This window comes from Acromyrmex echinatior, chromosome 12 (genome assembly GCF_024713525.1).
Source record: "Acromyrmex echinatior isolate Ae372 chromosome 12, ASM2471352v2, whole genome shotgun sequence".
NCBI classification, from domain to species: Eukaryota; Metazoa; Arthropoda; class Insecta; order Hymenoptera; family Formicidae; genus Acromyrmex; species Acromyrmex echinatior.
In genome coordinates this window covers 4,001,126-4,013,945 of record NC_141863.1, presented here as the reverse complement: position 1 = coordinate 4,013,945, position 12,820 = coordinate 4,001,126, and the positions used below count along the sequence as shown (strand labels likewise).

Sequence of the window (12,820 nt, the reverse complement as noted above, 5' to 3'; positions counted from 1 at the left end):
TATTTATACCAATATGTTATATAATATTTTTAATTTTTATCTAAAATGCTTAATCGCAATTTTGATATTCGAAAGATATTTTTAAATTTAAAAACTCCTAGATATAACGCACAGATTCTATTATATCATTTTTTTTCTGTTAATTTAATTTCAAATAAAACGTTTATGAATTATATTATACATTTAGATAAATGATAATTTTTTAATGTAACAGTTTAAATAATAATTTATTCTATCTTTTTATATTTGACCTTAATTAAAAAAAAATTTCGCTTATGATGCGCCAATGGTAACCTTCTAAATTTCTGGATCAGCCAACGAGAAAATATTATCGCTATTTTCAGAGTGTTTCAACTGTAAAGTCAATTGAACAATTGAAAAATGAAGTTTTGGCAAACTTTTGAAGGAATTGGAACCACTGTGCATCGCGTTAGTTCTCCACACATCTCCGTGGAACCACTGGGAGGCAGATAAGTAGGGATAGAACGTGAACGCAAAGAGTGGGAAATAATTCGGGCGTCGCGACGACCGTGGGAGTCGCGCCGCTACTTCCGAGGAAACAGCATCCCGGGGAATAACACCTCGTGACGATCGTTTTTAGGTAAGGGCGACCCGATTTTCGCGCCACGTCTTCATCCGTTTCTTCGCGATAAAGCAACCGATCGCGATCAATTACGATAAGTGTAGATCGTCGTCAGTGCGCGGGTATGGATTGTTACGTGGTTTTATCCTTGGATTTTTTTTGTATATTTCTGTGTAAATCTCGTATTATTTTTGCGCCAGGAATATGAATTTTCTTGTTATAATAATTCTTATAATAATAAAAAAATGTTTTGTTTTCGACGAATACAAAAATTTGAAAATTTTCTCTTTTTATCATATCACTATTTTGATTTTTGTGTAAAATATTTTATACCTTAATTGAGATATATTTTATTTCTCTCGAACCGCAAACTTTCTCTCTCTCTCTCTCTTTCTCTCTCTCTCTCTCTTCCTCAACAAGTTTCATCGCTTTTGAAAAGTTTTGATAAGATCTATTTTTTATTTTAAAACAAATAACAACAGAGTTTCACACTTATTCGAGATTAGTTTAAACCTTATAAAAATTAATGTTGATTGGATTTCTTCAAAGTCGAAGGACATTTTTTTCTACATTATATTTTCGTGTTCAAAGAGGAGTGTAAGTTTGGGGGATTTGCAGTGAAAAATATCCTTTGCACTCTCGAGAGTCAAGTTTGAAGAATTCTCATTGGGAAAAAATTTTCCAAGGGCTTTGATTAATTATACATGTATTTTATAAGGTTTAATCGTGATGCAACGTGGCGAATATCATTTTCATTGTGAATGAAATTAACATCATAAGCCACTCGCGTTCCTAATCGAAGTCGGCATCGTTAATGTAGCGCTTTTGACAAACGTCGTCTGTCATAATTGAGATTACGAAATCATAATCATACGGTTGAGCAATTAAATTATCGCGCTTATTTATTCATGCATACATATGTACTAAACGTGTTCTTCTCTAACAGTGCATATACGACGCTCGCATGAGTGTAATCAAATTAAATATGCTATTTTTCATCATCTTTGCGTATTATTAATGTTATCAATCTTAGGCATTGAACTTTAGTTTCTTTTGCAATTAAAATGATCGCTCTACAATCTGATATTAATTTTCATTCTCAATAGCAATGTATGAATGTCTTTATATATAAACGCACAGTTGCAGAACAATATTTAATTTTTTCCTAACGACATTATCAATCTTTTATGATACTAACTTCTAATGATAAAAATGTTTTCGCGCGCAAATTAATTATTAATTATTGCAATATTGTTCTTTTCGTCACCAAAATTTAAAATAAGACAATGGACATTAATTAATACATCGTTTGTGAAAACTTATTTACACATGACTTGCTAATCATTTGGAAAATTAAACAAATAAATTTTTTGTTTTATAAATGGTATAAATGATAACAAAATTCGACGATTACTAATGTAAAATGCGATATAATGATGTGTTCTCTAATTACATTCGCGACGCGATAATCCTTTTGATATGTAATACAATAATTTAATATATAAATAATTACGTAATATAATATATATTAATTTAATGTAATACATAATATATAATATACAATATAATGTATAATATTTAATTACGTAGCGAAAAATAATTAATCCTTTTAATTAAGACTATTCAAGTGACACCAATTAATCCAAAAGATGTGTGTATTAACTTATTATTAATGCTAGTGAGATAAAATTTAAAATATTGACAATTAAACAATTAATCACATTTGTAATTAATTATGTTGTTACGTGTCGCGAAATCAGTGGTGTCGATTGTGCGCAACCGGGATTATTTTGTAATCGATATCGCCGTTTTTAAGTGCCGTCCACTAGCTAAATTTGGCGGCCTTACGCAACGATAGAGAACGAACGTATACGCGATCTGACACTGCCGTTTTCGTTGGCTAAACATTCAATTTCGTATTATTGCAAGCCTCTTTATGTAGAACAAGTAAATTTACTCGAATCTATATTCCGGGACGGACAATTGCTTGTAATATATTCGTCTTAAATGACACATCTTAAATGCACGGTTAGATCGACGAGCGAATCTTTTGTATGCGAGACATTTTATACTAACTGTTTAATATTACCATTGTTTTCAGAATTAGAAATTTGTTTATTATCAAACTTTGTAGATCGTTATCAAATTAACGCATAAATACATTTTCATGAGCGATATGTTTATGTCAATATCGTTGCTTTAGACATATTGTATTTTTTAATGACGCGAAAGGAAGTATATTGTGTTAGTTAATAATTAATTGGCTTGCTCCTTTAGGAAAATATTTTAAATTAATATTAAGAAATATTGATAATAAAATTAAATAAAAATCAAATATTGCTCTAAAATTGTGCTGTTATAAAGAAAGTTTTATATATATACTACTAGATAAAGATTGACACATCATCTGTAAAGAAGATGTTCTATTAAGGGATTCTTTACGCTTGATAAATTTTCAATCATATGAAAAATGTTTATTTGCTGCCAGAGAATCTCGATATATACGGACATCCGATACTCCGTGCGAATTGACACGAGAACGCAATTGCACGATTTATTTAAATCCACTGCTCCAACAGAATTCGTTAAATAATTTGAAAATGTGGATCTAGCGGGGATCCGCTGAGTCAGAATCTAAAACAGTTGGCATTATATCCGCCGTTACTCATTACCGTGCTTGTACGTAGAGCGTGTGTGTCTAACTTATCGCTGATTCATTTCATTGCCGACTTAAGATTCTTTATTTAATTTTTTATATAAAAATATACTCAATTAAATTATCAGTTTAATGTATATTTTTATTACTGAAATATTTTATTTTAATTGTTAATCTTTTAATAAATCTAATAGAATAAAAAAAGATAACCTTGAAATAAAAAATTTTCTTATGATAAAAGATATAAATACATTTTCTAAACAATTTCTAGACAATGAAATTTCTAAATTATTATTTATTGAATAAATTGAAATATCAAATTGACCATTAAATTGATGTAATTAAAAAAACGTAAATTTAAAAATTTTATGAAGTATATATAATCAATAGTAATAAATATTATTGTAAGTATTAATCCTAAAATGTTGAAATTATTATTAATTATATGATAATATATCCAGATAGCACAATTGATCCATTTGAACTCGGAAAATACTTATCTTAATCATAAGTTCTTTATTAATTTGTGTAATTTATTTAAAATGAATTCAAAAAGAATTTATATATATATATATACATAAATATATTTATATGCATATTTGTATGTATGTTACTTTTAATAAAAGTAATATTTAATTTCCCTAAAAGCCAAAGTATAATTTATTTTTATATAAAAATAGAAAAAACTAGAAAAGAATACTTTTCGAACCTGAAAAAACTTCACAATTAGTAACATAAAAGTGAAACCTTTTGGAATTCTTAGAAATACTTTTAGAACAGAAATTGGACAAAATAGGAATTTATTTCGTAGGTCGAGAACGAACAAAAATTCTCTTCGGACTTCCTATGTTATCTGGCTATATACCTATTTTTATAATTAATATTTTATAATTAATAATATTATTATACTAGCAATAAATTTTTTAGTATGCTTCTATAAAATCTAAAAATTAAATTTAAAATCTATTAAATCTAAAAATTTTTATATTATTCAATACAAAGAATAAAATAAATTTAATATATTGATTCGATTTAGATGCACATAGGAAATTGGGTACGCCACTTACGCAACTTTTTTGAATGAAATGAAACGTACAAATAGTGATTATATACTGCGCATAGTAAAACGCAAATAATGCGTCAATGAAGGATCGAGTAATGAACTGATTCGCTCTAAATAGTCTAAATCATAGTTACTATCCAAACGGATGCGCGCCAGACGCGTACTTGCCAATTAAGCCAAACGGATAATCTAATCGAAAGAAGCTAGCTATCATTTGTCGCGTTTTGGCACGTGCGATTCGATGAGAGCGTGTACTACTGAAAGAATATACTATCATTTCGCCGCTGTTTATTCTGAGCTGCGAATTTATTTACGCCACGCGATTTTAGACCGCTCATTTGAAACGCCACTCTTATTATTGTGTCGATATATTTGTGTCGATGATCCGTAACTGAGCCAGGAAAAATTCATTTCGTTATTGTCCATGAAATAGATGAACAAATCGTCGGCTTCCAAGAAAGGATTAAGGAACTGTCAAAACAGTTTCATCATCGTTTGACGCGTTGTCCATCGCTCTAGTCGTATCACGATGCTGAAGTGAATCGTTGAAAGTCGTAACGAAATGTCAAAATAATTAATAAACTTTATCGGGCTGCTTTAGTTACGTTTCATCATAAAAAGTTTGAAAAAAATGTATTAGTACTTCTCGTGAAAAATTTTATTTTTTCGTTATTTGTACATTTATTATTTTAAAGTCTTTCCTATTACAATTTAATATTTTATACTTTTCCTAAAAGTAAATAATTTAAAAGATTAATAATAATTTGTATACAGGTTTAATCACATAAAATAAAATTTGAATTTATTAAAAATTTTTGTTTAAACCTTTAAAATTAGTATTGATTATAATTAAATCTGCGATTAAATCTTTTTTGTATAACTAATTTTCTAGCTATAAAATTTTATTCTTTAAATCTTATTAATTTCTCTGCAGATGAATTAAAGGAAAAGAAAATTGTTATGAATAATGATCTTGAAATAATTGTAATAAAATGTATATTTATTTCAATATTTAAACAATCAAATATTTTAATTATTAATTGAATAAATTAATTATAACAATTAATAAATGATTTGCAAATATACTAATCTTAATTTTGAAATGTTCGCTATTATCTTAACTTAAAAAATCGATGTACCTGAAAAATTCTTATATTAATAATATTATTTAAAAATTTATAATATACTCTTTTTTGAAATTTTAAATTATAATAATAAAATGCTTAAAACATTTAACGTGATAAAACACGATCATTTTCTCTAAACCAAATATATTTGTTGTAAAATTAAAAGAAAATGATACAATTAATTATAAGTGAAAAAAATGTAGCCTCGATAATTTAATAGTCGACTAAAATTAAAATAAATAGGTCAATGTACAGCGCTCATTAGCCTACATACGCGATAACGTATATTACTTAGCTCTTGCCTCGGTTGCAGCCTCTCTATTTAAAAATAATTACAAACAAAAGATGTAGGCGGGTCGATGAACATTAATCCAAGGTTAAGAATAACTTGTGGCGTTATTGAAAGTGACAAGAAGGAGATTTAAGTTATTATTCAATAAACGTCGACGTTGCGACTGTCATTTCTGCGAATACATTAGCGAACTTGTGTGAATAATCTTTCGTGATCTCTTTGAATGAATAATCGATTTAATTATACTGAAATTTATCCTCAAACAATATAAACATCTCAATATAAACATCTATATTTGCTATTTTTAGACACTTTAGATAGAGAAATAAGCGTTTTATAGATGCAAAAGTAATCAAATTATGAACGTAGTAATCCTAAAAAAGGATGATAAAAATTCTAATAACATGGCTTTATTTGCAAATATTGTATATTAATACTTAAATAAACGTATATTTCGGGTATAAGAAAATTTTTTTTTAATTCATTAGTCTACGATATACTCCAACAGAAATTAAGTTTACGATTGAGAAAATCAGTTGAGTCCATCGCGAGCGGTATGTGCCACTCCGAGTGTCTAGCTTCTTTTAGAGACCGAAAATGCGATAATTAAGTCGCGTCTGCGATGTACACAGACGTAGAGATCGGCCCTGAGGAAAGGGAGAGTGGGCGCTCTCGAGGATTCACACGCCTCGTGTTCAGGGAGATTGCGGCCCGGGCCTCGTGCGCGCCGTGCCAGTTCAGTTCACGGGCACCAAATTAGACGCGGGTTATTTTCGACCGGTGTACAGTCGCTCGCTCCAGTTTGCCGACGATGACGAACCAAATTGCTACTAAGAGAAAGAAGCGAGAGGGAGAGAGAGAGAGAGAGAGAGAGTGTCTACGACTTCTATTACTAAGCATGGTATAGTGCTCCTCTTGGAAGCCACGTGGAGGACGGAGGAAGGCCGGGGGGATCACTACGTGCCGCACGCGTTTTGGCGAAATAATTTTCAGCATTATTAGCTTCTTCACGTGGGTGGCACACAACCAGAACGTTTGCTCATATATCTGAATTAGAGCTCCCTGTTATATTAATAACAATATCAGTGTTGTCTGTTTTAGTTAATAATGCTAATAATGATAATGATTACAATAATGATGATGATTTTAATAGTGGAGCTGCCAAAATAATTGACTGATTTATTATTTAAACAAATTTCTGGCAACTCCCTTGTTAGTGATTCAATTTTGACATAACGAGGACGAATACAGAAATTCTGTAATTAATCGTTGAGGAGGTCTCCAAAGAAAGTCAAAACGTTCAATTGACATGAATGACATGATAATTCAACAAATTAATAAAAGTTGTTATACTATTATTTGCGTATTACTATAACGAACCTGTACTCTCATTCTCTTTGTTTAGTTCTTATTATTGTTTTTAATTTCGAGAATTCAAAGTATTATATTTGTGGAGTTTAAAAAAATCACTTAAATTTATAACTATGATACCTTTACGTCTAAGTTCGATGAGCATGAAGATCTGCTGTAAAATTAATTACATTACGAACAGAGTTCTATTTATGTATAACGAGACCTAAGTTGTTTTAAAAGTATACTGTACCTATTTTGCTAAAGGAAATCTAAAATCTTCAGTGAACTTCGCGGAAGATAGCAGTGCAGAATGTATCTCTGATTTACAGATAACAGAGAGAGAGGCAGTCGAATCTCGAGATGTCGAGGCCAATTCTTAGCAGGCCACGCACGTTCATCTACGGCAGCAACTATGACAAGGGCGAGTCTTATTACAAACCCATGGTTGACCACCTAGACCGGAAGTACAGCGGACGACCATTGTTCCCGGAGCCGAGAAATTCACTAGCCGACGAGATCGCGGCGCGCCGTAACGACATCGGTAACCTGTTCAGTCGTTTTCCAAAGTGGTTTTGAAGGAGTGTTGTAAAAAGACTTTCTCTCCCAGACCCTCCTCGAGAAATTGTCGGAGCTCGCTGAATAGATTCGTTGTGCAAATGAAAAATACTTGAGAAAAACTCTTGTCCAATTCCCTTATCCTCATCCCTCTTCTAATCCCACATCCTTTACTCCAATTCCCACGACTCGCATGATCGATCTGCCTCGTGGCGAGGTGTTATCAATTGATTCGGCATCGCGATTCTCGATAACGTGGCAGGAGGATCGCGATGCAGAACTCGAAATTAGGATGTGAACGGGACGATCGTTGTCCAGGATTTAATAAATGAGATTTTATGTTAATGAGAAGGAGTGATGCAGAAAGTGTACATACGCAGAGAAATAGTATCCATAATAAGATATTTAGCTTTATAAACTAGAATTTTCCCAGAATTCTAACATAAAGAGTATTTATTGTTCCGCAACATCGGAAATAAATTTAATAACAAAATAAAATAATTAAAATCTAAAATAAACTCAATAATATTTGACAATTTACTAGATATTGCTAGATATTAATTTACTAGATTGATTTACTTGTGTGAAGGAATTTATAAACTTAGATTTAGAAAAATTGTACGAAGAAGAGAAAAACACAGCAAGAGATTCAACGAATGAATAGTCGGTCACTTGTCGGCCTCCTCTTGAAATTAAAATTAAAGCTTTGCGCTCCTGGTACACAGCGAGAATGAGGCCTTCACATTCTAACAGTTTTATTCGAATTTCAATGTTATCCTTTTTTTTGCGTGTATAGATTTTTACTGTCTTGCCTGCAACTGTGTAGTTAGTCTTTGAATTATGTCTCTCCTATTTGATGTATATCATTTTGCTGAATAAATTGTTTGGTTTCCTAAGAACGTTGACTTTGCGCGAGGAGTCTTGGTGTGATTACTGTATAATATGTTGCTGCGATGATCATCGACGAGGATCGACGGATCGCAACGTGTCGGCTTCTCTACGGGCTTCTCATTTCGTCTGGCCTCGACTAGCCTCGATGTCGCGCGAGAAACTTTTGCTTTGTTGATTCCTACTTCCTAAATCATATATACTCATGCACATTCACACGTATCGTCGTTTCACGTCTCTCATCGACACAGATGACAAGACAATTTACGAAAGATATTGCGTGTTCTCTTGAATAATGCGTCCGTAATAAAGCTGACAGTGATCGCCCGGTTGCTGACTAGTAGATTTATACGACTGCATAAGAATAGAACAGAGAAAGTCGAAGATGGAAAGATGAGAATTAACGACATCAATAAATTGTCGATCGCGACGAAATAAAAATAGTAATGTTTAAGCCTGCAGGATATCCCAGAAAGCGAATATGCCAGCATTCCGCTGTCTAAAAAAATTTGATTTGATCTTTCTATAGCGAAAATCGATTCGCAATTGCTGTAATTTTTTGAATCACATTGATAAGAACAGATAATATTTTTACAACATCAGTAAAAAAACAAAAGTTTCTAAAAAATAAATTTGAATGTTTTAAATAATTAAAATTTTGTAATTTTAATTTTAAAATGCAATTTTGATGTAATAACTGATTGTAGAGAAATAAAAATATATATATCTTTAAAGTATATCTTTTCTTTTATTGCGTCTGTTTATTTTCGCAAAACTTATAATTTTTTTTAGTTATATTGTCCCAAAAAATGACTATAAATTATAGTTGAATTATGATAATTGCAACAATTTTTTCTCTCAGTGATAAAAATATATGCACTTGAGATCTAAATCAGTAAATGAAATATAAACAATTAAATTTCTGACGAAAAAAGAACTTACGCATTATGGATTTTCGCTATATTATACACTTATCTGGGACATCCTGTATGTTTCCAACGTCGTGGATGATGCGAAACATGAAGGATAAGAGCAAACGTTGTGCTTGACTTTAGATGCAACTGCTAGTTTAGCATATAGTCGGATGTACTGATGAGATTTTGTAGATGTGCCAGTTAATGTAATGCGCATCTGAATTTATTTTTGATCAAACGACACCAAAAATACGAGCAACCTACGATGTAAAGCTCGCTCAGCCGATACTGAGTTGTTGTAAATAGAGAAGCATGAAATGTAACCGACAAAACGATCATGATTTCTCAAAATGATAATTTTAACGTAATTTTTATTTTATATTGCATAATTTCAATTTTACTTATTTAACAATATTAAATAGGTAATTATTTCATTATTCGTAATTTGTGTTCCTTTCTTCAATCTTTTTTAAAAAGATAAATCGAATAATTATAAATGTAAACGATATTTATGCTACTGTTGTATCTAATGTCAATTTAGATTTTTATTAGAGATCAAATTATAACCAGTGTTAAAAACGGAGTCCCTAATTTTATTTAAGATTACACCAGTTTAAATAATTATACCTATATATTTATGCATAATGTGAAATAAATTTTAAATAAAAATGTCTCAAACGAAATATTGTTTTCCCTGAATTCTTCCTCAACGTCACTGGTTATAATTTATAATTTAAATATAATTTAAAACAGTTTAAATTTTACAAATTTTTTTATTTCTTGATACATAAATAAAGTAAATTTATATTAACAGTAATTATAAAAAAATTGAGAAATGAATATTAATTATTATTTATATTAAATATTTATGTTGCCTATTTTTAAATAGTTTAATTAGAATTAAGGAAATTAATTGAAATGCGAGTTCGCCAGATTTTCCATCTTGTTATCACAATTCATTCACTCAGTATCTCTCATCAGTCTTCCTTTTTCATCCAAAATTGTTGATGCAACTTCGATCATTCGGCGCTGTTTCTCAACGACATATCCATCATCGCTCATCAGATTCCATCCTTATTCGGACAAATCAACATGTTTTTCTGATGTCGGTTTTTGCAGGTACGCGCGACCTCTCCGGTCCCCGCACTGGCTCCCTTGGTCGTGACCTTGACCTCGACCTCGACCCTCGTACCCGCGCCTCCCAACCACCGCCTTTCACCGACCCTCTACTAGCTTTCGACGATGAGGACACCGTCTACGACAGCCGTGGGCAACGCATACCGGCACGTCGCAGGCTGGGCGATGACTTCGCAGACGAAGTGACAGCAACGACACGTCGGTTTCGCGCCCGGGTGGCAGCAATGGGTCTCGAGGACGACTTCGAGGCCATGAATGCCGCGGGCCAGGCCAGAAGAAACGCTACCGATCTCCTGGAGAATACGGTGACCGCCAGGAAGAGCGCCAAAACGGCGATCGAAGACGTCGAAAACAGCTTCAAGAGACGCTCGAAGCTCTTCGACGAGATCGAACGTGTCGACGAGAGCAAGCCAGCGTTCGCCAGATGGTCCAAACTGATCAACGAGGACGACGACTTAGCACAGACCAGCGCCGCCGCCAGTCGGGCCATGCAGACGAAGGCGCGTCTTCACGATCTCGAGTCGGAGATGGAGGAACTCGCCGAGAGGCAAGCCAAAAGAGAACGCAGGGCCGCGGCTCTCAGGGCGCTGGTCAACGAGAATGCCGCTGCGGCCGCTGATGCCGACGTCGTTCAACAGTCGGCCCTCAGCAAGAAGGTGCGCATCGCCGAACGCGCAGAGAAGCACGTCAGCTTCTAGAAAATCTTGCGATCTACTTTAATTCTCACGACAGTGTTTTACAGCCATTAAGCATTACTCACTGAAAACTTTGAGGAAGATTTCAAGGAGGATCCATTATTAATTGTTTATGTCCTTACATGAAAAGAATGGTTACTTTAGTGAAATCATTCTTTCTGTGTACCAAAGAGAAAAAAAAAGATTATTAATCTTTGTCGATCATAGCTATTACAGGAAAAACAACTTTTAATCATTAAACATGTCAATTGTTATCTTGAAACATTATTTAAATATGACTTTATTATTAGCTTAAATTTTATCATTTTTTCAAAATACAATAATTGAAACTAAATTATTAATAAAATTATTAATATGCTTATGATAAGATCTATATTGCAGTTTTAAATTACATTCTTTTAATGTTTTTAAAAATGACTGTAATAATAATTAGTAATAATTTATATTTATTGTAGTTTTAATTTCTTTTCGATTACAGTGTAATATAATGTGTAAATCGATTTGCTGTAAGGCACTGTTCTATTTGAATACACGAGTATATTAGAATATGTTTTCGATGTATATGCATTGTGACCGCCATTTTTTCGGCGATCACGCATTCATATGGATATTATATCGTCGTTGATCTATTCATGAAACGAATATATGACGATTCCATTAATTTTAAATAGTGCTTTATTGACAGCGAATAGTCGATAAATTTTACTGGCTGTAAATAGTTAATAAATTTTATCGACAGAATGTAATATCAAAGTTCATGCTCATGATTGCGTATACATTTATTGCGCATAATTCTGTAATTATAATAATGTATCGATACTTTAATTATGCGAGACGTGTCTTTCGAAAATACGCTTGATCCTTCTTTTTCAGCACGATTTTATTTTTATTTATATTCAGTCTTTTTTGTAAATTAACGATTCGAAATTTGACAAATGTATGACTGAATTAAAACCTACATTGCTTAAGATTTGACGTATTTTCGTACGATATTTCTCGCACAATTTTTCGCTTCTCCGTTTTTTAGGTGTAATTCGAAGGAGCTTAAATGTTATTCCTAATAAATACGTTATATTTTAATATTTAAAATTATTCTTGCAAAACTTGTTATATTTGAATTTTTAAATTATTTTTGTAAAACTTATTATAATACTACCAGCGCGATATTATAAAGAGATGCGAAGTCGCAATTTAATTGTCGAGTTTGTCTCGAAATATTGTTTCTTTCAGAAAACTATTCTCCGAATTTATCATAAATGTATATTTTTTTTTTCTTATTTATGAATAAATCTTATTTAAAAACTCTTTTCTGAGAGCATGTCAGGTGACACATACATCACATATTTCCCCAAATCTCCTTTATTCATTATACACTTTTTATTTTATTGACATTTTATGTATCTTAATGTTTTTTCCCTTTCATTTTCTGCATGCACAAGATTCCACTAGCTGCAATGAGACTCTGCAGGTAAGAATCTATTTTTTATAAAGTTCATAAAACTGACGAACATTTATATATATATACATATATATATATTTATAGATTTATTTATTTAT

At 31.8% G+C, this 12,820-nt stretch overlaps 1 protein-coding gene across 1 annotated transcript; it reads left to right on the top strand.

The window, feature by feature from the left end:
* Positions 1 to 492: 492 nt before the first annotated feature.
* Positions 493 to 12,568, top strand: LOC105152015 (hypothetical protein). The gene is made up of 3 exons (XM_011066038.2): positions 493 to 601; positions 7,404 to 7,615; positions 10,551 to 12,568. The coding sequence occupies exons 2-3, from the start codon at positions 7,435 to 7,437 to the stop codon at positions 11,264 to 11,266; spliced, it is 897 nt and encodes a 298-aa protein (XP_011064340.1). The 5' UTR covers positions 493 to 601; positions 7,404 to 7,434; the 3' UTR covers positions 11,267 to 12,568.
* Positions 12,569 to 12,820: the final 252 nt, after the last annotated feature.